The 20,720-nt window shown below is 41.8% G+C and overlaps 1 protein-coding gene across 1 annotated transcript in view; it reads left to right on the forward strand.

Moving 5' to 3' along the window:
- RFX6 (regulatory factor X6) overlaps positions 1 to 19,471 on the forward strand; it is a 31,261-nt gene extending 11,790 nt beyond the window's left edge. Inside the window, exons 8-19 of the mRNA XM_035110587.3 lie at positions 1,744 to 1,821; positions 1,915 to 2,028; positions 3,106 to 3,155; positions 4,311 to 4,470; positions 4,736 to 4,880; positions 6,591 to 6,700; positions 8,863 to 8,980; positions 11,518 to 11,640; positions 13,755 to 13,964; positions 14,092 to 14,592; positions 16,046 to 16,258; positions 17,556 to 19,471. Coding sequence (XP_034966478.1) covers positions 1,744 to 1,821; positions 1,915 to 2,028; positions 3,106 to 3,155; positions 4,311 to 4,470; positions 4,736 to 4,880; positions 6,591 to 6,700; positions 8,863 to 8,980; positions 11,518 to 11,640; positions 13,755 to 13,964; positions 14,092 to 14,592; positions 16,046 to 16,258; positions 17,556 to 17,731 — 1,998 coding nt within the window. The 3' untranslated portion in view covers positions 17,732 to 19,471. The remainder of the gene's footprint in view (positions 1 to 1,743; positions 1,822 to 1,914; positions 2,029 to 3,105; positions 3,156 to 4,310; positions 4,471 to 4,735; positions 4,881 to 6,590; positions 6,701 to 8,862; positions 8,981 to 11,517; positions 11,641 to 13,754; positions 13,965 to 14,091; positions 14,593 to 16,045; positions 16,259 to 17,555) is intronic.
- Positions 19,472 to 20,720: the final 1,249 nt, after the last annotated feature.

Consider the following 20,720-nt stretch of genomic DNA (forward strand, 5'->3'; position numbering starts at 1 on the left):
GCTCCTTTTTATTCTGTCTCTTCCCTTGAAGGCTTCACAGTAGTAGTGACATGAAACAAGTAGAAATGTCTATAAACAAACAAACTTGACTGATTTATAGTGGGAGCAAACCTCTATTATCTCCTTTTAACTGGCTCTCCGGTGGAAAGTGGTTAAATTATTTACATATTAACTTGCCTAATATTTTACAAACAGGTGGTATTTGCCTTAAGAAGGGCAAAACAAAGAAATAGTTAGGAGAACTATCCATTCCAAATGCCAATGGATTAATTTAGCACTGATAAGATAGGGGCAAACGATTGGGGCAAATTATGAAGTGGATTTTTCCTCCTGCCTAGTTTTGTCAATGAACAGAAGATAGCAAACTTGTACTTACTGATTATTTTTAAATTATGTACATGTGGAGTTTACATGACAGAAAAGAGCACTGGGCATTTCAGCTAGCAGATTGGGTTCATTTCTTTGTAGACCGTTGTGAACAATCACAGGTAAAATGCAGACCTTTATGAACAGTCTCACCGAAAATTTCACAATTTTGGCTTATTGTCCGTTTGATCATTGGGATCTCCCAGACTTTCCCAATCTTCATTAAAAGCCTGATATATGCTTTGGATCCCACAGGAGTCCATGAAAATGTAGACACTGGATTCTATGGAGACACTTTAGCTTGGAAAGGTGCTCTACCTAAAGCATACAACATGTCCTTGTTGTAGAAGATACAATCTGCATATGCCAGGCAAATTAGCATTTAAAATAATTTTATAGCTTTGACAAAATCTTCATGATTCTATTTGATTGGGTGGTCCAGATCAACCATTGCAGCAAGATGATGTATAACATTCAATTACCAAAATGCCCATTTTGGAGATCAAAGTCAGAAATCAGCACTTGAATTTTAACAGGAGAACCCAACTTGGAATGTTCAGCTTCAAATGATAGTCACTTTCTGGTCTTTTGATTGGACAGTTTATCTTGGCATGTTAAACGCTATTGCTGTATACTTATAACTCTATTCTGTGTTACATCAAGAAGCAGAAGGACAGAGCATGGCAAAGCTTTAGCTCCAGCCTGAGTGTTGCAGTGGAGAGTGCTGGATTGAAATCATGGCTTAGCCATGACAAATCACTCTTTGGCCTTCTTAAGTCGTTTATCTCCATGCGAAAGATTTGTGTTTGAAGCCCATGAGAGATCCTGCCACTCAGTGCTAGCAATAGATGGACCAATGGTCTGATTCAGTAGAAGGCAATGTCATATGTGCTTATGATAGTTGGATAGGTTTGCTGTGAGGGCAATTGAGGCTTCCAAAGGCACTTTGAAAATCTTACATAAATGGTAAATCAAATAAATTAGCAACTAAGTGATCGCCTCGCCCGATATATATATTAAGTGCAATGCTCAATTCCATACATTATTACAGTATTGTGTTGTATTATATCAGCTTTCACAGTTAGTGCAAAAATGCACAATGATACTTACTAAATTCCTGTAGAAGAGGTGAAAGTTTGTGTGAAGGGTCATAGCTCAGTGGTAGAACACATGCTCTGCATGCAGAAGGTTCCAGGTTCAGTCCCTGGCATCTCCGGGTAAGACTGGGAAGCATTCCTGCCTGAAACCAGGGAGAATTTGTGGCACTCGGTGTCAACAATACTGAGATTGAAGGACCAATGGATTGACAGTATAAGTTGGCTTCCTATGTCTCTGAATTTCATTTCATTTCATTTTTTATTTTTATTCCTAAAATAGGTAGATACCCTTATCATGATGTACAAAACCCATTGTCAGTGTGTTCTCGACAACGCCATTAATGGAAACTTTGAAGAGGTAAGGCTCACTTGAGTACGCACCTAGCACTTACCTGTACAAGATCATGGCCATCATATCATTCATATCTGTGCTCTCCTTGCTCTTCCATAGATCCAACATTTCCTATTACATTTTTGGCAAGGAATGCCCGACCACCTCCTCCCCCTGCTTGAAAACCCTGTGATCATTGACATCTTCTGTGTTTGCGACTCAATACTATACAAGGTGTGTTACGTGTTAACTAAAGTGGAGTATGGAAATCTTGTCCCAAGCTAAGTCTTCACTGAAGTGAGGAGCTGCTTCAGTCTCTATACAGGGTTCATATGACTGAATACTCCTCCATACAAAAATAATTAAAATCCCTGCAGATAGAAAACAGGAGTGCCAGGGTTCCTTCCTAATTTTTTATCAGGAGTACCTCCTCCTCCTCCTCCTCCTCCTCCTCCTCCTCCTCCTCCTCCTTCTTCTTCTTCTTCTTCTTCTTTCTCTTCTTCTTCTTCTTTCTCTTCTTCTTCTTTGGCGATCACTCGTAGCCAAGTAAGATTGTCTTCCATAAACACGGTTTTAACAATGAGTCCATAAGTGACTGTAGAGCCCAATTCTGGATCCGCACGTCCTTTCACATTGGTTCCCGAGCGGGAGTTGATCATGGTGTGGATTTGCCAAGTGTGCCTTCCTCTTAGCACGTTTCTTCCTTGCGTCCTGAGATCGAGATTCTTTAAAGCCCATGACACATTTGGTAAAGGCTCTTCTCCAACTGGAGCGCTCGCAGGCCAGTGTTTCCCAGTCGTCAGTGTTTATACTACATTTTTAAAGATTTGCCTTGAGACAGTCTTTAAACCTCTTTTGTTGACCACCAGCATTACGCTTTCCACTTTTAAGTTTGGAATAGAGTAGTTGCTTTGGCAGATGATCATCAGGCATCCGTACAACATGACCAGTCCAACGAAGTTGATGTTGAAGAATCATTGCTTCAACACTTTGCTTCTTCCAGTACACTGATATTAGTTCGCCTGTTTTCCCAGGTGATGTGTAAAAATTTTCAGAGACACCGTTGATGGAATCTTTCGAGGTACCTTTGTACCACCTATAGTGGAATGGTTGATGGAGAGTGAAGTGGAGTGTTAAAGTTTCTACAAACTCTTTAGTCCGTTAACTTTTAATGGTTGTTGAAAGGGTCTCTTAAGTGTAGACAAGGCAATTTTAAGGAAGCTTTAGTAAGCACCAGTTTATTCCTCCTACCGGTACATGGAAATGTCTTGATGTTCGAGAACTTTTCATTTTCCTGCCATTTTGTTCAAGGTCCTTACAGATGTACTCATCCCTGCAACTATGCAAGAAATGCCAGAAAGGTGAGCAATTAGTTGCATAAGATGATGTTGATTGAATAATAAAGGTGGACATTTTGATAACTGATATGGAAAGGGGGGAGGAATTACCTTTTTTAAAAAAAAAGTTGATCTTTCGACACCTAACGATGTGAATTATTGTAGTTGAACAGGGAGCAGCTTGACGGACAGCTATGTTTCACTTGCTAATTTCAGTTGCATTTATTTGTTCTCGTCCAGCAAAGGCAATCAAATTCTCTATGTACAAAAGGGCAGGATGTGAGTGGTTCCTTATGCTGAAACTCCGCCATCAGCAGACAGGACTGTACACAAGTTCCCCCTCGCTAGATTTGGACTGTACACATAGCATAAAACAAAGAGTTAGCACTTTCAGCTTTGCTAGCTAAGGAAAAATCGCATTCAGCCTTCCCTTCCTAAACAGATGTCTCAGTGTTCATTATCTATACAAGGGATAGTCAACATTTTTATACCTACAACCCACTAATGCATCTTTCTTGATGGTAAAATTTCCTTACCGCCCACCAGTGCTCAATGGAAGGAGGATTCAGCTTGTGCCGTAGAGCCCCCTACCACCCACCTAGAATCCTGAAATGCCCATTAGTGGGTGGTAGGAACCAGGTTGACACCCCCTGATCTATACAGTGGCATACAGTATTAATTTGGGGTTTCTAAAAGGTGTCTGTTGGATATATTTGTTTAGGCTGAATTGTTTTGTGTTGTTTCATTCCCTGTTGTTTAATGCAGTATCAAGTATGGTTGAAGGCTTAATATATTTTGATTGGATAGGATTGCAGTGGCAAATGTTACTTTAGCTAAAGCCAAAACTCATTTCACATTGCCACTTTGCCATGTCAGGCAATAGCAGCTGGGCTGCTGGGACAGTAGATTTGACCCATCTTGTTGTGCTGGCGCATAATAACACCATGTGACACTTGTCATTGCTTCCCACGGTGTTGCTAGTCTTGTGGAATTTTTTGCAAATGCAATTGTCTTGAGTTTGGGCCACGTGGCTTTTGAGACCTCGAGCAACAAATCTGGCTTGTGTTGGTTTATCAAGTATGCAACTTAGATTGTCCAGCATTTTGGTTCAGCCGTTCCTGATTATGACAAAAATCAATACAGAAGTTGATTCCAATCTGCTATTTTCCTTTTCATTAGTTTGTTGGCTGATATAAGAAATTTTGCTAAAAACTGGGAACACTGGATTGTTTCATCACTAGAAAATCTACCTGAAGACCTTGCAAGAAAGAAATTACCCATAGCACGAAGATTTGTATCTTCACTGAAGCGTCAAACCTCCTTTCTGCACTTAGCTCAGGTAAATCTAAAACTGAAATCTAAAACTGCATCTGAAACTGAGAAGACACCAGTTATAAGAACTGTGCTTGCTATTTCAGTATTCATTCCATTTTTTTCTATGTCAGAAAACATTAAGGAGGGTAATAATAATAATAATAATAATAATAATAATAATAATAATGATTCTGTATGGTCTTCTGAACATAAACATAAAGAGAAACAGTAGTGCCATCTCTATTAGCATTTTCAGCATAGTTCCCCCCCTCCCTGTTGCCTATTCACAGATTGCTCGACCAGCTCTTTTTGATCAACATATAGTGAACGCTATGGTTGCTGATATTGAGAAAGTAGATCTGTACAGCATTGGATCCCAGGCATTGCTCACAGTCTCAGGAAGCATGGTTTCTGAGGGAGAGGGCTACATCGAATGTAAGTTGCTGGTCAAGGGAGGAATCATTGCTCTTCCCCACACCCAGGAAATTTCTTTTAAAATATGTTACATTAAAAATCACATTTAAACCTTTTCTGTCCTGTAAGAATCGTTTCACCACTTAAAGAGATTTTTGAAATCTTAAGTGGTATAGAAATGCTTTAAACTTGGCTCTCCAGATGTTTTGGGACTACAACTCCCATCATCCCTAGCTAACAGGACCAGTGGTCAGGGATGATGGGAATTGTAGTCCCCAAACAAATGGAGGGCCAGGTTTGGCCATGCTTGCGAGAAAGAAACACTAATAATGATGTTAATAATGTCCAAGAGAAGTCAGAAGAAAAACCATATGATTCCCAGGCAATATTGGTTTAATTTTGCTTTATCCAGCAGCTTAAATCTAAGGTGATTTATGTCTCATGTGTGAAAATAGGCCTTAACCTGCAGATGTTTACTACAGAGGCCTGAAGCTGCATGGAAGGCAAGAGCTTCTTAGTTCACTTTAATGTTGGGAGGAGCTCTTTCTCATTCCATGCACATGGTGGCCACTGATACTGAAGAACCTGTTTGGGTTTGGGAATGTGACAGAGGCAACTGATTGTATTATTTGAAAAAATCAGCTTTTGATTTTTGAAAAAAATCTCCACTTTTGATATTTCAGACTTTTGCTGAAATCATTACAGGATCATTGGCATGCTGATTTTATCTCTGGTGATTGCTTGTTATGATGACTTGGCTAATTTTTCCTTTTGTCTGGCTACACTCTGTGATATTTGTCGTTAAAAGCATTTCACTAAGGAATAATAAGTTTCAGAGTTTATGAACAGGTTTTTGTTTCCTTTTTTAAAGTTATGTTTTTTTTCCTTTTTAAGACACGTTTACATTTTCAGTGCCATTTCTTTTCCTCTTCTTCTTTTTTACTCCATTCTTCTGTTCTGCTTGCATAGCTTTATCATTGCTGTGAGACAGGAAAAGACTGGCTAATCCACAGGAGAAAAATTCTACAGGGTGCATGTAGCCCCACCATTTACTGCTGAGGTAGATTGCTCTAAATCAAGAGGAGTGCCCTAGCCATTTTTGGCCTGAAGGTCACATTGACATGTTAAAAACCCTCTGGAGACTACATGCCAAAGTGGATGAGGCATTAAAGTCTACTTAGTCAGGGTAGCTGGTATAAGACTGGGTACAACTAAACCATCAAGATAAAAAAAATCCTTCAGTAGCACCTTAAAGACCAACTAAGTTTATATTTTGGTATGAGCTTTCGTGTGCATGCACACTTCTTCAGATACCATGCACACGAAAGCTCATACCAAAATATAAACTTAGTTGGTCTTTAAGGTGCTACTGAAGGAATTTTTTTATTTTGCTTCGACTCAGACCAACACGGCTACCTACCTGTAACTAAACCATCAAGAGTTTATGGTATTTTATTCCTGCGTTTCTCAAAATTGCTATAAGGGCGTACACTAAGCAACAGCTAAAGCTACTGGGTTGTTTCCAGCTAAGGCATACTCAAAATAGGCCCATTCAATTCAATGGACTTTATTTTGATGAACTCCAGGTGCTATCTTCTCATTTCACCTCTGCTGCTCTAATTCTTCATTTTCCTTTCCTTTACATGCTCCAAAACTATCAATGACTGGTGAGTGGCTTTCTCTCCTGTTCAGAGTAGAATGCAACTACATGTTTTCCTTTTTACATGGTAGATGACTCTATTACAGTGTTTCAAGAACTGAAGGACCTTTTAAAGAAGAATGGCACTGTGGAGTCCTTTATTGAATGGCTGGATACTGTGGTTGAGCAAAGGGTTATCAAGGTAAGCCCCAAATGAAATCAAATTGTTCCTGATAAAGTCCATTCATCCTATGATCAGCATCTTTCCCTCTGGTGGTACCCAACTGGCACCTTCCATTTCCTGGGGGTGGAGATACAATGGGATACTGTGGTTTAACAAACCAAAAATGAATTACAACACAGAGAATGAGGGCACACAAGGTAGCAGTTTGTTGGACTGGGACTATTACATCTGAACTAAATCCAATGTATTGTTAGGCTTCAGCTTGATAGAAATAAGTAAGGCATACCTCAGAGATATTGCAGGTTTGGTTCCAGACCAAATATTTCAATGAAGCAAGTCACCCAATTCTTTGTGTGTCTCCCAGTGCATATAAAATGTATGTTTGCACTATACTGTAGTCTATTAAATCAGGCCTCCCTGGCTGCAGGGGCAGGAGGGGGGGAAACCCAACTTCAGCCCTATGGCCAGAGGAGGGCAACAGCAGCAGGGGGGTGGGCCGAGTGCAGTTGCACCACTATCCTCATAAGGGTGAATGAGGTACACCTGTACTTTGTGAGAAGACCTTTAGGCCTCGAAATCCATACACTACCACTATACAATTCAAATGATCATTAAGCCCTCTGATTCAAGAACGAATTGAAATATTGCAGAGTAAAATGGTATTCTCAGCTCTGTTTAGCTAATCTTTAGATAATCACTGTTAAACAGAGGAAGCAAGGGAGGGGTGGAACTATCCACCATTCAGCATCTGTTGCAGAACATTGTTCTAGGGCAAACAGGTATAGTTTCCAGTGTTTTCCTCCCACGTCTGGAAAAAAATGCTGAACAATTTACTGTATGAATCAAGATTAGCTGAGTAAGAGGTAATGATTTACAGAACACGTAATCCTTCCATTGCCCTCTACCTTCTGTTCAGTTAAAAGTGCAGGGCCTCTCTCCGTCACACCAAATGGCTTCCTTTTGTTTGCTGATTGAAAAAGGGGCAGCTCGTAATGTTACCACAAGCTGCTGCTGCTGGGTCCTGGCAAGGGAGGCTGTGTCAGAGGGTCTTTCAACACCTGGACACAGAAAGGACTGACAGATTGATAGCACATTTTCTTGCATGGGTATTGTGGGGTTTTGCTGGGCAGGGGTTGTTGCTGTTGGTCTTTTGTATCTTGATTTTGTTGTGATTTATTCGGGTTGGTTTTGTATTTTTAAATGTTTTGTTTATTGTTTATGACTGCTTTTGTTATGTTGTAGTTGCGTATTTTTTCATGTTGTAAGCCTCCTTGAGCTTGATTTGAACTGTGGAAAGGTAGCATACAAATAAAATTATGTATGTGTGTATGCGTGCATGCATGACAAGAGACAGAAGCAGGCCCTGATATCTATTAAGTGTCTCTGCAGGTGCATCAGTGATGCTGCAACCATTATTTAGAATGGAGTGTAAAAGTGCTTAGGCCAGGCTTCCTCAACCTCAGCCCTCCAGATGTTTTGAGAGCACAGTTCCCATCATCCCTGACCACTGGTCCTGCTAGCTAGGGTTCATGGGAGTTCTAGGCCAGAAACATCTGGAGGGCCGAGGTTGAGGAAGCCTGGCTTAGGCTCTTGCAGCCTTAATGATGCAGTGGGGTTTACTCAGAAGCAAATCCCTCTGTGCTCAGTGGGATAAACGTGTGTAAGATCACAGCCTTGAAGGTCCTTAGTCTGGGGCCTGGATTGTGCTCTCCACTTCTTAGAAAACATTGTTTTCTCCCAACATCAAGTGAAAACTCTCTTGACTGATGTTCACCTTGCAACAGTAGGTTACAAAACTATGGCCTGTATGAGGCACAGGCACCATGGTACCCTCCAGATGTTTTGAATGACACCTCCCATAATCCTTGACCATAGGCTCCTTACTGGTTGGGACTGATGGGAGTCCAACAACATCCAGAGGGCAACAATGTTGTCGCCCCCTGGTCTATACTAACAATAACTGGTTTTTGATAAAGCCAGTAGTTAACTGTGATAGATAACACACAGTCTTCAAGCAAGCTCACTACAAGCAAGATGCATGGGCTTTGGCCTCCAGAAATACTGCACTGCACAGCAGGACGGGTATGTTCTAGTTTCCACTATATGTGGATTTGGTTTTCATTTCTTTTCTCTGTCTCTCTCTCCCCACCCCACCCCCACCTCCCTGCCATTTTGTTTAGGCAAGTAAGCAGAATGGTCGATCCCTAAAGAAGAGGGCACAAGACTTTCTTCTCAAATGGAGCTTTTTTGGAGCTCGAGTAATGCACACTCTCACTTTGAACAACGCATCAAGTTTTGGTATCTGATTTTATTCAAATTCTTTGTTTTCCTATTTAAGTTATGGCAAGGTGTAACCAGGGGCCCCCGCCAAATGAAATGAGGTGGGACGTCCATTTAGGCAGTCTCAAAGTCACACAGACAAGCCTATTTTCCCAGAAGCCAAACAGAAGTCCTCTCTAATCCAGGCATATAGAGACTAGTTGGGATTACTCAGTGATGAGAAGTATTTTCTGCACATGGCCAGTGGTTCTTACATTACTTTTCTAGGACTGAGCCATGGCATTAAAAATAAATTCTAATGTTAGGCTCTGGTAGGCCCTGGCTCCAACCAAACTTTTGTCTTTATCTGTGTGGTTTATATAATTGGTTCTTTTAATTTTAGAGGAAAAGGTGATTTTGTTGTTGAGATGCTGAGTGATTTTCTCTTACCTCCATGTAACTAGAAGCAAGTTTTTCTTGATGTTTTTGTTGGCGTACTTATGTTATTGCTTTTTGGCAATGGGTTTGTATTTATTCCATTAAAAGGCACAGATGCCAGGATTCATGCCATGTTAAATTTCTACATGAGAGCTGATGGGACTAAGCTTTGTCTGGAATTTGTGCTCACAACCTCTCATACAGAAGTCCCTCCCCAGTGGCGGAGGAAACGTCTCCAGCACCCGGGGCAGCGCACCCCGTACAGACTGCGCATGTGCTGCATCCCACGTGTGCGCACTCAGCACAGAATGCTGCACATGCGCAGTCTGTACGGAATGGCACTCGCGACGGCGGCTGTACGGGCTGTCGTGTAAGCGTGCGTCAGCCGTATGGTCGCCGTGCGAGAAGCAGCCCATAAGGATGCCACGTGAGAGCGGCAGCCCAGACTGCCCATATGGACTGCACGCACCCTTGGCCGCTCTATAGCTGGGGGGGGCAGGGGCCATCTTGTCACCCCCACCCCCAGAGTGGAACCTGGGGCTGCCCCCCGCCCCCTTCCTATGCCCCTGTCCCTCCCTATCTACATATGTGTATATAGGAAGTTGTCTTAGACTGAGTCAGACTATTGGTTCATATAGCTGAGTATTGTCTACAATGACTGCCCGGGGCTTTCCGGGGGTTTAGGCAAGAGGATTTTCCAACCCTATCTGGAGAAACCTGTCACCTTTTGTACACAAACCATATACTGTGTTTTTTCTATGTCCAGTCACTCAATCAACCATTTTATTTGTTAAAACCATGCTCAAGGTGGCTTGCAACATATCCAAAAATAACTACAAAATAGCAAAAGTAGTCATAAATAATAAACAAAACATCAAATGTTACACAACCCAATTGAACAATTTCCATATAAATAATAAGATACAAAATAAAGATACAAAGAATTATCAACAGCAACAAGCCCCTGTGAATAGCCATAAGCAACACCCTTTTGTAGCTGGAGTCAGTCAGAGCCCCACCCTCCCAGTCCAGGTGGGAAAAGGCCTGCAAGGCAGGCAGCAGGTCTCCCAGGACTCACAGCCAAGATGGGCCTCAGTCATTCTCTATATACCTAAGTGTATAGAGAAGAGTTGATTTCACCTCAGAGAGCATTTTATTCTCTTCATGTTCACAGGCAATTTTTCCTTTATAATTCTTATATAAACCCTGGAGTTAGGGATGGAGAAACTCAATTCATTTACCCTTCAAAATTCAAACTTACCTGAATGTTGTGATTCAGTTCTGCAACACACTAGCGTTTAAAAAAAAATGCATATATTTGGGTGCATAAAATACATGTAATGTATACACAAAAATGAATATATTAGTGAAAAGAATACAAATAATACATAAAATACAAAAATAAATCATGTTAAGGAAAATTGCTTGTACGTTAGTAAAAACTGTGAATAAACATGTTTATAAGAAGAAATTGCTGATGAATTTTTCATACTTTTAAACTGAAAATTGCTCCAAAACTGGAGAACTGAATTTAAGATTGGAGAAATGGGAAACGGAGAGAACCAATCTTGATAGATCCTTCAATCCCTACCAGGAATAAATGATTGTTTTTGGTTTTTTTAATGACAGCTCTATCATCTCATAGAGCCCCTAGCCACTGCTGGGAATTAGATCTTAAAAGTGATGTTAAGTCAAGATTTCATGACAATGTGCTCATTTTCTTACTCTCATTCCACAGAAGCCTGCTAGCAAGACTCTGCCAACTACTTTCATGTTATTTAGTATAAGGGAAACGGAAATATAGCAAACCTGGGCTCTGTCTACAGAAGTCAGTTTTATCTTACTCTAATGTATGCCCTCTTCAACTATAAAGCATATCTCACTTTCATCAGTGTTGTACTTTGATGTCATTAGTGGCCAAATAACCTACAGGACAGTCAACATATTGAGCTAGGCGGGCCAGTGCAGAGCAAGATTAGAGTGAGCAGTTAAGCACTGCTTCTTGTTGGTCTTAGCAGGTCATTGAAAGTCCAACAATTATTTGTTTGTTTCATTTGCTTCTCGTAGAGTGTTGAGAGATGGTCACCAAGATAACTTTATGACATACACTCTCTCTCCTCTTTTCTCCCCCTGCAAAGGTTCATTTCATTTGGTCCGCATGCTTTTAGACGAATACATCTTGCTTGCCATGGAGACCCAGTTTAACAACGACAAAGAACAAGAACTCCAGAATCTGTTGGACAAGTATATGAAGAATCTGGGTAACTAGGATTGGTAGTTTATAACCCTGGGAGTTCTGAAGCTTTGGTGATGTTCACACTTATTTGCGGTTAGGCATTGGTAGCCAAGCCAATTGGTTGTTTTGACATATTTAAATAATTATTCTTCCATACCTAACATTGGCAGGGTGATTTGTTTATTTAAATTTCTCTTGAGATGGATGATATATTAAGGCTACAATCTTAAACACACTTATTGGGACATAAGTCTCACTGAACTCAATGTCCACAATGTTTTGAGCAGGCAGGCATAGGACTGTGCAGTTATAAAACTAAACTAAAATTAAAACGTATTGCTCCCCCCCTTGTTCCTTTTGGGGGGGGCATTCTTTGAAGCATGCATTCCCTGTTATTACTGGAATAGTTTGGAAGAGAAATAACATCCTTGGAAGTACATTCATTTTTATAATTGCAATTCTTCCCATTAGAGAGAGATTCATCCTATTCCATATTTCCAAATTTCTTTTAACTTCATGCCAAGTTTTTTTCATAATTATCTTTAAAAATGTTTACCTGTATTTTTTTGCTGTTATCCATACTCCTAGATACTCTACTTTTTTGTATGCTTCTATCCCTACCATCTCTATTATTTCTTTCCTTTCCGATTCTTTAAGGGTTTTTTAAATAACAATTTTATTTTGCTTTTATTTAACTTGAATCCTGCCACTTGACCAGACTCTTGTATTATATTCATTACTTTTGGAAGAGAATTTTTTGGATCTTCCACAGTTATTACCAAATCATCCGCGAATGCTTTCAGTTTATGCTCATTTTTCTTTACTTTTATTCCTACTACTTCTCTATCTCCTCTTATCCTTCTTGTCAGAACTTCCAGTACCAGAACGAACAACAGCGGTGACAATGGACATCCTTGTCTTGTTCCTTTTTGGATATTGCATTTATCTGTTATCACCCGATTTACAATTATTTTGCATTTTGTTCTGAATAAACAGCTTGCATTCCCCTATTAAAATTTACTCCAAACCCCATCTCCTCCATCACCTTCCTCATGAAGCTCCAAGAAACATTATCAAATGCTTTTTCTCCATCTATAAACATTAATGCTGCTTTTTCTCATTTCTCAATTCCAGGTATTGTATAATATTCGATACATTTCTAATATTGTCTTTAATTTGTCTGCCTGGAAGGAAACCAGATTGATCATGATGAATAAAATCTTTTAGAATTTTTTTCAATCTGCAAACAATTTGTAGTCATTGTTTAATAATGAAATCAGCCTATAGGTTTTTTTACCAATCAAAGTTTTATAGGCCTCTTTCCATGTTTCCTGGACTTCCCCATTGGAAATGGCAAGGGGATGATGAATCAAGAAAGGTAACCTTCGAGAAAACCCTAGCTGGTCTTAGAGAAGAAGGCTATCTCTTGGATATATTGAGCCTTTAAATAATACTCTGAGGAGAATAGGTACCCATTGTAAACCCTGAAAAAGTACTGTATGGTATGTAAAAGAGTACTTTAAAAAATATTCAGGTACCAAGTGATAGGATTCTTTTTAAACATACCTAACCGGTTTATATTCTCCAACTACTCTGTTCCTATTATGTTTGATTACTGTGCACAATCCTCTCTGGTTCACCAATAGCTGTATAGCTGCGTCGGTAGAGCATGTGACTCATAATCTCAGGGTTGTGGGTTCAAGTCCCACATTGGGGAAAAGATTCCTGCATTGCAGGGGATTGGGCTAGATGATCCTAGTGATCCCTTCCAGCTCTACAATTCTATGATTCTATGGTGATATGCCCATAGCTGTCAAGTTTTCCCTTTTCTCACGAGGAAGCCTATTCAGCATAAGGGAATTTCCCTTTAAAAAAGGGAGAACTTGACAGCTATGGATATGCCTGAGTCCCAAAGACACAGGGTTGCTCATTCATCTCCTCTCAAGGGAAAAATCTCGCTTAACACTTCCCACCGTGCACTTCAAGTGTGTGCTCTTTCACAGCAGATATTTAAGAAGCGTCCCTGAATGATCAACCCATTCTTACATTTTCACAATTCATATAAATATATAGCAGTATACGCACACAGCAGTGCATACTCTTATTTCACACGTTGTGGATCCTGTCTTATTTTTCCAGATGCCAGTAAAGCTGCTTTTACTGCATCCCCGAGTTCTTGCTTCCTAGCAAACCGCAACAAGGCTGGCACACTTTCCAGTGATGCTTCAGTGAAAAATGAATGCCTAGTGGAGCAAGCCTATTTCCCTCTGTCAACCAATCAGCACAGTGGCGTGCCCTCTGGTCTGAATCCTTTCTCCATGGGGAACACTGAAAATATGCAGCTAACAGGTAGGAAACAAATCCCCACCACCCACCCTTTATCCTTTTCTCATATTTTCCCTGTGTAGTAGTGGGCAGTGCTATGGAAAGGAGCTGTATATCATGCAAACCATTCCTCTACTGTTTGTTTTCCCAGGTCAAACGGAGCTCTCTCAAAGCACAGGTCATCTCATGACTCCACCCATATCTCCAGCCATGGTTGGCCGAGGAAGCGTCATCAACCAGGGACCGATGGCAGGCAGGCCTCCTAGTGTAGGTCCACCGCTGTCTTCTCATTCCCACTGTGCTTCTTATCCGGAGCCCCTGTACCAGACTGTGCCACAAACCAACCCAAACTTTTATGCTGGTTACCCGGTCATGTTCAGGACCCAGACTCACTCATCTTCCTATCAGCACAGGGCAGAGGCCAGCCATTTTGCAGCCAGCAATGAGCAGCAGCACTTCTCCAGAGACTACTTCGGCAGCAGCTGCGCTGTATCTCCATACAGCACGAGGTCACCCCCTAACTATGGGTCCTCTTCGACCATACAGGAGGCACACGGCATGCAATTTCTGAACAGTGGGAGCTACAACTTCATGAACAGTCCAGCAGCTAGCTCTGGTCAAGGATCGTCATATTCCTCAAATGCTTCCAATGGTACTAAAATGTTCAGATTTTTTTAAATTATTGACTTCCATTGATCTGTACTTCTTCCCTAGTGCTCCAGAATTTATGTATATTCTCTCTAATACATCTTCTGGAAGGGGTAGGTGTGTTGGGACACATTCTGAACCTGCCCTTCCTGTTTGTGGGACTTTGTGGAGTGGTGGGGCCACCACAGCATCTGCACCCCTGCTGCTCATGGAGGCAAGATGATTGGACCTAATTAGTTGTGCATCAGCAGTGAGTTCGGGGTCCAGTGGATGCTGGGTCAGCTGAGCCCCATCTTCTTCCTGCCCCTGGAACCCATTTTTGGATTGTCTTCTGGGTCCTGGTGGCAATGAGTCTTCCAGTAGACCTTCCACTTGCCCATTTGCTGGGTGGAAGAGGGAGAGCAGTGTTGACAGGAGGCAATCTTAGCCCACAGAGCTCAGTGGAGGGACACCTCTGCTCAGTCCAAACCAGCTGGCATAAAAGGTGGTTTGGATTGCTTTGTTAGTCTCTTGCAGCATAAACAACAGTGAGTCTTCCAGGCTTGTATTGTAAAGTAAGTTTTTGAGGACAAGAATTCTCTTTCATGGTAAACAGAAATGAATAAAAGGCCCCTGACTTCTATGCAGCAGCAGCTCATTGGATAGTTTTCTAGATAATACTACTGTCTGCTGCTGAGTAAGAACTTAAGAAGAGTTCAACTGGATCAGAGCAAAAGTCCATATATAGTCAAACGTCCTGTTTCTCAAAGCAGCCAACCAAAAGCCTCCTCCAGGAAGCCAACAAGCAGGACATAAAATCAATCACCTTCTTCCATTGCTGTTCCCAAGCAATTGGGACTGTGAGGCATGCTGCCTCTGCCTTTGAGTCCCCAGTATGGTGTAGGGGGACCAGGTGGTCATACTGGACAGCATCATGAGATGATGGAGAAAGCAAGCATTCAGCTGCTTGGAGACTAGCATAATTGAGTACAGCTCTCTGATCTTCTGCCCAATTGTGATCCTATGGTAGCTTCTCAGCAGCCACACATCTACACGATGTTAATTTAGCCTTCTATGCCCAATTTCTTCTCTGCCACCACTGGTCACCCTCTGGTAAGGGTAGCAGGTCTCCCACCCCCCACCCCCATTCATACACTGGTATCCTCCAGCAAATCATCTCACTAGCCATTGCTGCTCCAGTATTTAGAAGTTACTGGCACACAAGTTTCCCTAGTTAAAACTGCTGCTAATCACAGGGATGCTACTTCACATAAACAGCTACCAGATGGAGGGGTGATGCTGTTTGGCTTCTGCAGCTTGTCCATCTGTTTGTCTTTCTTGTTTCCATAACCATACAGTATCTCCATATCCATATCTGTGCACATTCGCTGTAGACATGGAACTTTAATTTTATTGGGGTGCTGCAAGGCAAAATTCTACATGATCTAATGCTCATATAACTTATTGTCTGTCAACAGGGTTCTATGGGAATAATATAAATTACCCGGAATCCCATCGACTCGGGTCAATGGTGGATCAGCATGTTTCAGTCATCAGCAGCATCAGCAGCATTCGACCATTGCCGCCATACAGTGACATTCACGATCCACTTAGCATCTTAGAGGATGCTGGAAGGAAACAGGGAGCATCATATTATGCAGATGCCTCGATAGCCTGTCAGAACCCGCTAAGTAAGTAGGTCTGATGGAAGAACAAGAAATCTACATCTTCTCATGTTTTGGACTGGGCCAACACATAGAGAAGAAGAGTGCTGACTGGCCATGCACAGTGCCCAAAAGTGACAAGAGGTTCTGTGCATGCATAGGACTTGTAGTACTTGGAATGGTGGAGCCCACTTGCACAGCTGCCTGCAAAGCCTGCACACATACAAATGTATATGAGTTGGGTCTGTTCTCACTTTTGGCCAAATGCCAAAGTTGAGGTGTAATGCCAGCAGACAGGTAGAGGTCAAGAATGGAGTCAGTCAGCACAAACTTACTTTGTCTCCATGGATTTGCTCCACGCATGGGCTTGTATCCAGTGCAGCTCTAAGTAAGCATATCATCAGTGCAAGGATTCTCATTTGGGCAATGGGACTTCCCATCTCCCCCACATACACTTCCTACTCCCTCCCCAGAAGAGATTGGGGAGAGTCCCATTGTAGAAGAACCTTTGCACTGATTGGATGCCTTCTTGGTGCTACATTGGATACGAGCCTTAGATCCAAGCATGAAAAATGGGTTTATGTTTTAACTTACATGGGAATCTCAGCTGCAAAACCCGCAGCCAGTGCCAGACCCTAGCTTTAGAATGGAGGCACTGTACATTTCCTCCCCCATCCCCATGTATCTCAGACATAAGACTTTCAGCTCAGAGGGCGTAATGTCTAGGAAGGATGAAATGCTGTCATTCGTCTCTTTAGAAATTAATCACAACTAATGAATGGTTGATTTCCCCTTCCCCAGAGCTCTAAGTAGGTCCCATTACATATGTGATTTGGAAAGCTATGGTGGGTGGGTGGTTCCTCTGCATCACACCCACTCCCACTTTTCTGTTCAAAGACGTCCTCTGGGACTCCCCTTTGGAAATGCTGGGCATTTTCTCACGAACATTCTTCAGAAATGTTGTTTTGGTTGGAAATGTATTTTTAATAAAAGCTGGGGTTCAGAGGAACCCAGCAGGGCCTCATGACCATCACACACACCCAAGAGTGTTAACTCCCTGTTCCTTATATAGCTACTTAATGTATATTTGCAGCAGGAAGAATGAATTTATGCCAGAATTGTTCATAGTGCCAGGAATGCACCATGAAAGTTATAGATTAAAGTGCTCCTGAACGTATGCGCATTGTATTTCTTGCTCTGCTGAGTAGACCAAGTCCTCCCATAGCAGGGTGGAACTTGCAGATCGGAGGGTGCTATTTACATCTCCTTTTTTTCCCTAGAAACTATGCACTGGAAGTAGTAACTGTTGCCATTTTCTTTGTAGCTTCAGATCTGCAGCCTGCTATACCTACATCCTCCTCCCAATGTATGTATGGACATTCTAGACAATGCCCTTCGCAGGAAGCAATGGACTCTTCTGGGCAAGGTAATAGTGAGATGGTTTCCACCTTGCCACCCATCAATACTGTTTTCATGGGAACTGCTGCTGGAGGCACCTGACGTCCAGAAGTGGCTGCACCCAATCTTCAGTGCCAGGACTTGATGGCGAATACGAATGAAATAGTATTACACATAATTTTTTAAGACTACCAAGAAGATTTTACGATGCACTGAAAAAGCAACCACAGCTGGTTGCAGAGTCCATCCTGTGTCAAGTGTCTCTGGACTTACACACAGGAAAAGAGATTGCCCATTGCATTTTCTCTCCTTGTCACAATTATAACCAATATTCTTGCTTTTTTCCATGTAATCAGGATGCTGTTCTTTCTTGGTGATCACTTTGCTGCCCCTTGATGCATGGCGTACCATATGCACCACCTCGTGGTTACAACAGTGTGCAGGTTCACACCTGACAATGGGTTGGCTATTCTGGATTTAACAGCTTTGCTGTACCATCATGATGTTCTGGATCATCTCACAACAACACCCCTATATCACAGAGTTCTGCCGTTGCTCTGAGGCAGCAGTTGCTGCTCTCCAACTATAAACAGCTCATAATCAGAGCGAACTCTCTTGTTCTGCTTAAATGTCCTAGTTACCACCCTTTCTCTAATTAATTTTGTACAGGCACTGGATATGTGCCAATATGCACATTGTTCACTACTGTATTTACACCAAGTGCTTTCTAATCTATATTTGCTGCATGCATAGTGAAGTGTAGCTTTATTTCACAACTGGAGACCTGCTAGCTTTTGTGCACCGGCCCTAGATATCTTTAGTATGTACATACTGCTCACAGCTGGCATCCAGCAACTGAACTGGAAGGAGGTCAGGCGAGCAGCACAACTCCACCACTCTGCCCACTACTGGCTCCAGTAGGCCTGGATACGACCCCTGCCTTGAAGAACAATTGCCAGTCAGCACAGAGCAGATGATTTTGAGCTACCATAGATGGATCAATGGTCTGATGCAGCAGAAGGCAACTTCCTATGTACCCACACCACAAAGTCCATGAAGCAGTATGACTGTGACAATGCTGTACTTACATGAAACATCTGGTGTCTGAGTAATGTGACAGCAGCCATGAACTGTAGTGCTTGGCTATGTAACATCCCATGTGTGCATGAACCATGTGAGCCAGCCTTTCAATATATAAAATCAGAATGCTAGTCCGTGATCCATGTGAGCTGATGAAATTTTCACAGTATTCCTCCATAAAGCACTGAAATTTTTGCTTGTTTTTTTGTTGCTAAAGTCCCAGAATTTTTGTCTTTCTGCTCTGCTTTGTTGTGCTATGATCTTCGGAGCAAGAAAAACTAGTGATAAGTTCCAACGAATTGTGGGGGGGGGAAACATTCCTCTGCCTCATTATTCCTCTAATTTATATTTAAAAAGCAGTTGTCCTGTATCTTCATACATACATTTTGTTTATTTTGTAAAAGCAAAGAAACATTATTTAACACATGTTATTTACCTTTATTTATTGGAGTTGCAGAGTTCTTTGCAAGTTGCAATTCTGTTTGGCAGATTGTCAAATGTATGTGTTCTACCTCCTATGGAAATGTTTACAGGGTCATTTTTTATGATGGGGTGGAGAACCTGTAGTCATCCAGATGTTGTGGAACTCCACTTTCCATCAGCCCCAGACAACACAGAGCAGTGGCTGGGTATTATGGGAGTTGTAGTCCAATAACATCTGCAGAGCCACAAGTTCATCGTTTCATTTTATTGCTTCAAACCTATCTGGACCAAACTTGCATTTACTAATCTTGTGGATTAAAGGGTTTATTTCAAATGCTATCCCGTGGCAGTCTCATTTTGTTATTTTGTTGTTCTCTGGTTGGTTCAGACCTACACTCTTCCCCCACCTGATGCTCACTGGGTGTTTTGGATCATAAGTTGTACTTCTAGAGGGCACCAGAATAGGGAAGGCTGTTTGAGCGTATATTTCACATGGACAAAAAATATCTTTAGCCATCATTTTTCATGGTCAGCATTTCTTGTGAATTCCTTATGGTACAATTGGATTCACCATGAGTTAAATTGTCTCTCAGTTCCAGTGACTGATAAATCTCAGAGCTCCTTCTTAACTGAAAACATTCCTCAATTATGAATCTTTCAGCTGGACTACCACATGCAGCACGAAAGGAAGGGTATCTAGGGTTTTTCCAAACCAGGCATTCTACATGTCTTCCTTTGGGCTCCTTTAAAAAACTGAGATCATGACCTTAGTCACCTTAGACACCCTATCATCCTTAGCTAGTAGGAATGATGGGACCCAAGTTTTTTGGGGGACCCAAGTTTGAGAAAAACTTTTAGAATCTTAAATCCTGGCTGCATTTTTGGGAACACATTGAACCATGACTACGGTAAGTCACCTTGCCAATATTCCTCGTAGCCTTACATGGTATGACCATAGTTTATGGTTGTGTTGTGTACATACCTCTCTACTGAGTACAATTCAAAGTGTTGGTGCTGACCTTTAAAGCCCTAAATGGCCTTGGTCCAGTATACCTGAAGGAGCGTATCCACCCCCATCATTCAGCCATCATACACTGAGGTTCAGCTCCGAGGGCCTTCCGGCAGTTCCCTTACTGCGAGAAGTGAGGTTCCAAGGAACCAGGTAGAGGGCCTTCTCAGTAGTGGTGCCCACCCCGTGGAACACCCTCCCACCAGATGTCAAGGAAATAAGCAACTATCTGACTTTTAGAAGACATCTGAAGGCAGCCCTGTTTAGGGAAGTTTTTAATGTTTGCTGTTTTAATGTATTTTTAATCTTTTGTTGGAAGCCACCTAGAGTGGCTGGAGAAACCCAGCCACATGGGCAGGGTACAAATAATAATTTATTTATTTATTACCCTGAAAAGCAACAGCAGCATCCTGCTGGCATATGCATCTGCCTATCTCTGGCATTAGAATAGAAAGGCAAGCTCTCTACCTGCTTGATGGCCTGCAGCGCATGTGATCAGAGGCTGAATTGTTGACTGCCACATCCTCAGATGTTCTGACACACAGCACCACATCTGTTTTATCCATAGTGTAAGGCTGC

The sequence above is a fragment of the Zootoca vivipara genome, chromosome 3 (genome assembly GCF_965207765.1).
Source record: "Zootoca vivipara chromosome 3, rZooViv2.hap1.1, whole genome shotgun sequence".
In the NCBI taxonomy this organism is placed as follows: Eukaryota; Metazoa; Chordata; class Lepidosauria; order Squamata; family Lacertidae; genus Zootoca; species Zootoca vivipara.